Consider the following 8551-nt stretch of genomic DNA (forward strand, 5'->3'; position numbering starts at 1 on the left):
TTGTCTCCAATTTTTCATAAATCTTATTTCCATTCAGTCTCAATTTCTTTCACCTTTCCTGTTCCTAAAAATCAGGCATCTTCCTCCAGAAATAGGACTCTTACCCATGGCATCAATAACCTTATCATATGCTTCTCCAATGACCCTTCTTCATGGCTACGAGCAGTGAACACCTTGGACCCGTTTGTCCTTCCTCCTACACTTCCTCTTTGTCATCTTTCTCATCCTCTTGCTGAGAAAACAGAAAAAAAAGTCAGTATGACTGGATGCCAGTGAGCAAAAGAGGAGTGGCAGGTGACCCGTGTATCCATCGGATTCCTGGATGTCTCCCCCAGGGCTCCCAGGCACTTCCATGCAGCACGGCCACAGCTGAAGGCATCATCCTCCTGCCGGAATCAGCTCATCCTCCCACATCCCCAGTTACCTTCAGGCTCCCCACCTGAGACATGGTCAGCAACCTGCACGTCCTGCTCCCCCACCTACGCCCAGGCCCACTCCTGAACATCTCTCAGATCTGCCATTTCACTTCTTGTGTGGCGGACTTGCGTGTCATCATCTCCGCCTGGAGGGTTATATCTACCCTCAACCCCTTGTCCACCCCTCCTAGGGACCCCAGAGCAGTCACTCTGAAATGCCCACTCATCTGAACATCTCCCTGTCTAGCTTAAGGCCATCAGATTCTACAGTGTAAGGTCTGAACTCTATTCTCTGGCTCCAGCCATCCAAGCCAGGACTCTTTCCAATCTATTAGCCCTCGAATGAGGGGGAAGAATGACAAGGCCCCCAGTGCAGAGAAAGAGCAACTTTATTTGGTGAGGAACGTGGGCTATAACACATGCATGGTGGGAAAGGAGAGAGAGCAGTTTCCTTGGAGAGAAGGCTGCTCTCGTCCCCAGATAGTGGCCGTGTCACTGTCCAGGACATGGGTCCGCCTTCTGTGAGCCCTCAGCAGCTGGGCAGAGAGTGGATTGAGCAGCAGGAAATGGTTCTGTTGGGAGAAGCCCCCAGTCAGAATGGAGACTCGAGGTTACTGACTGTTGTTGGTACTGGCCCATCATCAAACCTGCCCTCCAGAGGATGGGGAGGGGGCTGAGCCCTTAGGCTAGGGGTCTTGCCTCAGCCTCAAGGGGAGCCCAGGCCTGTGTTTGAGTGAGTGTGTGTCTTTGCATCCACCTGTCCGTGTGTGTGTGTGTGTGTGTGTGTGTGTGTGTGTCCACAGCCATGTGTGTTTCTCTCTGTAGCTGTGTGGTGGTGCGGCCTGCCACCTCCGTCAACATTTCTGTAGACTTCTCCGTGCATCTCTCCATCTGTCTGTGTGGCTGTTTATCTCTCTCTTCGGATGTCACTGTCCCGAGCCCTCTCCTGCCCCCTGCCAGGAGAAGAGCAGCACCCAAATCCTGGGGATTGGGGAACAGCACTCACCAGTTCAACAGAGGCTGGGTCCCTTTCCTGGAAGGCTTAGACCTCAATGACAAATTCCAGCCCATGGATCAGTAAGTCTGGAAGATGCAGACCAGAATGATGGTCTCAGTGTGCAGGAGTTGAGGGATGTCCCACACTCCCCCTGAGGCCGGGGGCTGGGGAACGGGAACTCTGGTGATCCCACTAAGCTCAGGCCAAGCTTGGCAGGGGCAGGACCTCCTTCCACCAACCAGCTCAGCTTTTCTCAGTGCCAGGGCTGATGGAGGAAGGCAGGGCCCAACCTTCAACATTATCTGGATAATTCAAGGCAAGAAAGAAACCTGAAATGGGGAGATCTGAGGCTGGAGGGATCTAGCTCTGTCCTACGGTGTGCAGGAACAGAGCTCTTTGGGAGAAATCACTGCTTCTGAAGAGGGAGAGACGCCTTAGGAGGGGGGACTTACCAGCAATGGAATGCACCAAGGTGACGTCCAGCTGGCTGAGAACCTCATTGACCAGAGGGCAGACCTGATCCAGGGGCAGAGAGAAGCATTGGGCAAAGCAGCACCTGGAGGGCGGCCCTGGGAGCAGCAGCAGCCCCAGGATGGATTCTCTGGGGGGATTTTCTATCATTCTTCTGTGTCTGAGAGTGTTTGGCTCTGAACAGTCTCGCAGATGGATGCTTACACATTCACACAGGCAGAAGGAGAAATGGAAGGCATGTATGTGAGGCGCCCAGTCACACACGGAGCCAGTGTTCGCTGTGGGATGTGACACCTGTTTCTAAATAAGGTGAACTGCTCTGGGAGGGGTGAGTTTCTGGGTGTAGGAGGCACCCAAGCCTAGGTTGGAAGAGCGCCTGTCGGCAGCCATAGTGGGGGTGAACTGGAGCTTCTAGGGGCCGGGGCCAATCCATTTCAGCATAGTGTGGACATGCACAAGGCCTGGCCCAGAGCAGGACCCAATCAGTGCATTTTGAAGGATGGAAGGAAGAAACACGGCTAGATGAATCAGTGGACAGATAGACTGATGGCTGGAATATACATATCAAACTGAGGGGTTCAGAAAAGCTCACTCCAGGGGCTGCTTTCAGCCTGAGAAGCTCTAAGACCCAAGGATCAGGAGCTGCCACGTTTACCCTCTTACCTCGGCCTGTACCAGCTCAGGAAGGACATCGTTTAAGACGCTGCTGAGACTGTTGACAAGGCTTTGAACAGGGAGGGGAGCAAGTCTGAAAGAGAAAATCCAGGGGGCGGTGCAGAGGCCTGGGGCTGGTACGGAGAAGCCTTCAGAGGGGCCACTGTGCTCACATCAGTCTCAGCACTAAGTGACTGAAATGGGGCCTTGTTCGTCCACACCGTTGTGCAGGCAAACACCAGGGGGCCTGTCCAAAGCGAGTGGTGTGCCACACAGCAGTGCACACTGTGGGTGTGTATAGAATAAACACATAGTTCCAGTTTACAGTAGGTATTCAGTGAGACTTTGTAGACTCTATAAATGGATGACCGTGCTTAGTATGTAGTTGTCATGAGGACTCGAGGAGACGATACACGTGAAACACAATAGATGTTTCTAGTAAACACTAACCATGGTGGACAGCTCCAACATATTACGCATGACTCATTCTCCCCTGTGACGGGGAACTGAAATAAGGAATCCAGGTAGGATGCAGAGCTGTTTTACCCCATACTGGGACAAAGCGCTTCCACACCTGTTATCTTAGTGGATTCACTCAGGAACCGCAATGTAGCTCCGTATTACAGTTATCTGAGTAAGCGGAGACTCTAGCTGGGGAAGCCCTGTCCAAGTTCACACAAGAACCGCTCCACATTTCCACATGCCCCTCTGGTCAATGGGCTTGAATTCAGATTTTTTATGGCCTATGAGCATAAAATCTGTCAGCCCGGCCTAAGAAGAGATAAATGGCTATTTACCCATCCATTTACCCATCCATCCATCCATCCATCCATCCATCCATCCATCCATCCATCTTCCCTCCCTCCTATTCCTCTTCCCACCCTTCCATCCTCCCACTCATCTGTACTCCCATTGTTCCATTTTCCCAGCCATCTACCCACCATCCCATTGATATTGTCTCTGGGCAGGAGAAGCCACCCCTCTGGCCTTACCCATTAAGCAGAGAGATTTGCAGCCTCCCAGGGGAGTGAGTGCAGTCACCAAGAACCAGGTGAATCTTCCCCTGTTCATTTTTCACAGCTAGAATTTCGGCAGTGATGTTTAGCTTCACAGCCAGCTTTAACAGACGTCCGGCCAGGGGCCTGCAGAGGAAAGGGTGCTGCATCTGCATCGGAGTTGAAGGCTCATGCCTGTCGGACTCCAACACCCCCCTTATGGCTACCCCTGGTCACCAGGGTCTCCTTTGGTGAGCCACCCCTCATCCCCCCCCTTGGGGCCCACTCACGTATTCACATTGAGGGTTATGCCCAGAGGGATGGTGGCATAGAGACGATGACCATCGGGGCTCTGCACAAGGCCTAGTTCCAGCAGCTGGGGATTAGTGATCTTCACACTGACCATGGAGCAACATTGGAGGGAGGATTATTAGTTGCTTCAGCCCCAAACCTAGAAACCTTTAACCCGAGAGTACTCATCCCAGATGAGGAGCTTCCCATGAGGTGGGAAGGGGGAGACAAGAGGGCATCTTGTGGCAGCACATGCCAGTGTTTCCCAACCTCTGCCCTGGGTCAGATCCTGACACACCATGGCCCTCTCCTCATCTCAAGTCCCTGAAGTATTCCAGGGTGGAGGCTGTGTCTGGCTTATATTTGCACCCTGCATGCCAGCTCAGAGAAGGGGCCTACTTCATATTGGTTGACCTTGAGGTGGGATGTGTGAGTAGGCAGATGCATGGGAGAGTAGCTGGTCAGATGGAAGGGAAGATGGACAAATGGATGGATGGATAAGTGGATGAGGGGATGAGGAATGGGCAAGTGGAGTAAGTCCCTCACAAACACTTATGGGTAGGAATCACTTCTCCTACCATAACCTTCAGTGGCAGGTCAGTCAACAATGGTTACCATGGAGATCAAGGAGCAGGAAGTAGGAGAGAATGGAGACAGGATGGAAGCAAGCGTCTTCCGTGAGCCAACCTCACAACTACTGTGCCAGGTGATCACATTGCTTCCAGTCCTCCCAACAATTTTTCTCTGTGGGTACTGTGATCTGCATTTTATAGATGGAGAAACCAAACCCAGAGATACTGAGTGCCCTGTGCCCTGTCACCCAGCAGGCACATGGTGCATTTGGAAATCAAACTCAAGGCTATCTGTCTGTCTCCAAGTCAGGGGCAAGCATCCAGGTGGGTAGGAGTCTTAGAAATGGCTTTGATCCAGCCCTATCAAGGACCCAGGCTCTGCCAGCTCCCTTGCATCAAGCTTCCCAGTATTGCTACTTTCTTAGAGAGCTCTCAGGTGTCTCATGGGAAACCCCACATCAGACCGTTCACTGGCCATTACATTGAGGATGTCATTGAGGAGGGTAGCTTACACTTTCTTGCTTCCATCAGAGGCCACCTGTGCTCTCCACGGGTGAGGAGAAGAGAATTACCACAGTGCGGTGGAAAAGCCTTTGCTTTGGACTTAAGTAAATTAGGGTTCGGTCCCTGGCTGTGCATTACTCTAGTTGTGTGAGCACAGGCACCTTTCTATGCTTCAGTTTTGCCATCTGAAATTGGAGATTAATTATACCTTAAAGGGTTGTCATGAAGGTTATAGATAGATGCGGGAACTCAAGATAATGCTTCAGGACTGGGGGCAATCACTGGTTCAAGAGGACTGGTGTTCCTTGCCAGGCTGTGGGAAGTGTCTCACACTGAGTCCTGGCCTCACGTTCAGACCACCTCTGTCCCTCGTCCAGGGCCACTGCATGGGGCTCCCAGGTCTCCATCAGAGGTTCTCTGGTGGGAGTGGGGACCAAGGCCTATGACTACTCACTCAATAATATTGTTCAGGAGAGGGACCACTGAAGTCACTTTCCCAAGCAGGCCCCCAAGCAGGCCAGCAGAAGTGCCTCCTCCAGTCTTCAGGATGTTCAAGAGTGGAAGGTTTTCGAGAATGCCCAGCAGACCCTCAGAGAGCAGGCCATTGCTGAGGGCTAAAAATGGGCATAGGGTTAGATCCTTGGGGGTCAAATCTGATAATTCCAGATCCTCAGCCCCTCTCCCCCAATCATCCCTGCCTCCCTCCCCACACTGAACAATTGGACACACACACACACACACACACACACAGAGAGAGAGAGAGAGAGAGAGAGAGAGAGACCTGAAAGAGGTTGTCACAGACTCTCACTTACCATCCGTTAAGCTTCCAGCAAGATCTGTGGGACTTGGGTCCTGGGCTGGAGTCCCCTCCAAAAGCAGGGTCTGGTCCAGGGGCAAGGGCTGGGCGTTCAGCAGGGCTGTGGTCTGGGCCAGCAGCCCGCAGAAGACAATGAGGCCCCCAATTTGAAACATCTTCTCTCTTGGTATCTGTGGACAGAATGGCGGGTCCAGTGTAGTACGGCTATCAGAGAGGAACCCATCCACCATCTGCCCCCGACCTCCAGAACTCCAGGGAGTGAATAGCAGTAGCTGACACTACTCAGCATTTCTCCTGGGCCGGCCGTCAGGCTGAGCACTCCATGCTCAGTAACTGATTTCGTTGTAACCGCCCCTAAGACGTGGGCGCTCATCACCTGCAGTGCACAGGTGAGGAGAGGGCAGTCTGTGAGTTAGGTGACTTTCCCCAAGGCTGTAAGCACACAACAGGGATAGAATTTGAAGCCAGATCTGTCTGACCCAGAGGCCTCTGTTTAAATTAAACTGCCATCAGATTTACTCTCCATTCATCTGGCCTTTCTTGCAATGACCTGAATCATTGCCCCTAGTTTTCACTCTCAGGCAAAGCAAATGAAAAGGCTGAGGGACTGAACTGCTTTGCCATTATCCCCATTAAGGCTTTGGCCCGGTTGTAGCCTGTGATGGTTTGTGGAAGCCCTTTTAAATCATGGAATATCAGAGGTTGCATGGCCATAGCCACCATTTCATCCAGACCAATGCTGGAGAGATCCTGGGGCCATTCAAAGTCGTCATTGCATCAGGAGAATCAGGGAGCCAGAGACGGGTAGTGATTTTCCCAAGGTCACACAGCAACTTGATGGCAGAATTATGATTGGAGATAGGTCTCTGACCCCTCCAGACATACACACTGTCTTTTCTATACCTTTCTCTTCTCCCGCAAGCTAACCCGAACAAAGTTTGGGGGCAACTTCTGACATCTGGCTGCCTTTTGCACTGTTCCCTCCCAGGTATCACCAACCTTCTCCTAGGTCTGTTAGGTAGCCAGCAAAGGTGCTGAAAGCTTCTTTGGGCAAAATTCCATCAAGTGGCTGGTTCAGCCAAAGCCCCACTCTCATTGCTATGGCTGGCTGGAATTGAAAGGGCTTTTTGGTACAAAGGGCCAGTTGTGGCCTCCCTGGGGAGATAAACTTAGATTGTGTTCTCTGAATGTCTTTTGGGAAATAGACCTTTTATATATAGTGCAATGGAAGATAAGGACCCTCGTCCCAGAAAAATGCATCAAAATGTACAAAATGGGGTGGATTTTAGGAGGTTTGTGGATGATGGTCTGAATCCACAATGGCAACCTCAAGTTAAAACTCGCGCCATAGAGATTTGGATTTAGGGTAAGGAGAGCATGCTCACGAGAGAACCCTAACACGGGATTTTGGCAGTGTGCTCCTGCAGCCACGCTCTCCCCATCCCCATCAAATCCTCTTTTCTACTTTTCCACATTCAAACCTTACATCGATGGCACCGTCTCTCAGGGAAGCAGAGTGAATGGCTGTTCCCATTCCCCTGATAATCCCTCTGAAAAAGACCCCCGACAAGCAATCCTAAATGCAGCCAGCCAGTGCCCATCCCGCAGCAAGGAGCCCGGCAGCCCTGCCACCGAGGGTAGTGGAGTGGGCATGGGGCAGGAAGGTCTCACCCGGCTTCTCGGAGGTCCTGGTGGCTCTCCTGCTCGCCTCTTCCCTCTCCTGCTCGCTTCTGCCGTGGAGCTAGCGTCCTTTATAGTGTGCAGATCAGGAAATGCGCGATTGGGTGATGGGTTTCTAGATAATTCAGAATTCTGCGATCTGGTGGTGTCTTTCAGGGCTCTCCAAAGTAAATAATTGCCAATCACATTAGTAGGTGGGACAGTTAAGCCACTTGATGGGCAAGTTAAACAGAGAAAAACTTGAGATGGGAATGTTACTCAAGACTTCATGGTTTCCTGAGCAGGGCTGAGGTGGGGGGCCTGTGCTCTGAGGCGGCCTGGCAGATCACGTTTGGAATGCAGGGAGAGGCAGCCCCTGGCACCTGGGATGGGCCTGAGTCTCTTCACCGTTCCTGGTTCAATTCTTTTTCTCCATTTGGAGGATTCTTGTGCCCAAAATGTTAAAAGATTCAAACTGCCTCTGACTTTCCTATATCTGGGGTCTCTTGCAGGACAGTTGTGTGCAGGGGGCTGTCCATCCTCATCAGAACCCTGGGAGGGAGGGCATGCTGCTCTTCCCCTTTGCAGAGCAGAAAATGGAGGCACAGCAGGGCAAGTGCCCTAAGATAGGGTGGGGCAGAGTCAGAACTTCTCGCGTTGGATGATTTCAGTGAAACAGTGTCAACAGCTAACACTTGCCGAGCTCTTGCTGAATGCCAGCCCGGCTTTGTTTTCCACAGATGGCACCCCCACGAATCCTCCCAGGGGTGTGGGCTGGGAATGAGTACCCCTCTTTTACAAGGGGAAAACTGAGGCTTTGTGGTGCGAGGGGACACGTCCGGATGCACACAGCGGGCCTGGGGCCAGTGCCTTCACACTGCAGTCTGTTCTCTGAATCACTGTGCCGGGACATGAAGACGCCTTCCATACCCTCACTGTCCATTTTGCTTTCCTGCATGTCGTGATCCCATGAAATTTCACGTTTATACCCTGGAGAAGTCTTTCCGGGTTGCCAGGCCTGAAGGATGCAGTGGCATCCTGGTTTCTACCTTTACCCTTTCTTCTTCCCTTCCCGAAATGAGGTAATTAATAAGCCATTTGTCCCCACCACTCGGGTTTTGAATCCGTTTTGCAGCTGAAACCTTTGAGACATGGAGAGATCAAGGTCTTAGACT

At 51.9% G+C, this 8551-nt stretch overlaps 1 protein-coding gene across 1 annotated transcript; it reads right to left on the reverse strand.

Annotated features, from left to right (window-relative positions):
- Positions 1–1458: 1458 nt before the first annotated feature.
- On the reverse strand, positions 1459–5872 carry BPIFA1 (BPI fold containing family A member 1). Its single transcript, XM_045810040.2, has 7 exons — positions 5713–5872; positions 5355–5514; positions 3824–3931; positions 3531–3680; positions 2548–2632; positions 1866–1929; positions 1459–1499 (listed from the first exon to the last, which is right to left on the reverse strand). Exons 1-7 carry the CDS (start codon positions 5870–5872, stop codon positions 1459–1461), a joined length of 768 nt encoding a protein of 255 aa, XP_045665996.2.
- Between the last annotated feature and the right edge of the window lie 2679 nt (positions 5873–8551).

The sequence above is a fragment of the Ursus americanus genome, chromosome 22, assembly GCF_024610735.1.
Source record: "Ursus americanus isolate L20-20 chromosome 22, mUrsAme1.1.p, whole genome shotgun sequence".
Lineage (NCBI taxonomy): Eukaryota > Metazoa > Chordata > Mammalia > Carnivora > Ursidae > Ursus > Ursus americanus.

Coding starts and splice junctions, on each gene's coding strand:
- BPIFA1 (XM_045810040.2), bottom strand. CDS start 5,872: ATGTTTCAAATTGGGGGCCTCATTGTCTTCTGCGGGCTGCTGGCCCAG. Junction 3,681..3,823: donor ATAACCCTCAATGTGAATAC/GTGAGTGGGCCC, acceptor TTTCCTCTGCAG/GCCCCTGGCCGGACGTCTGT. Junction 1,930..2,547: donor CTGAGCTGGTACAGGCCGAG/GTAAGAGGGTAA, acceptor CCCCTGGATCAG/GTCTGCCCTCTGGTCAATGA.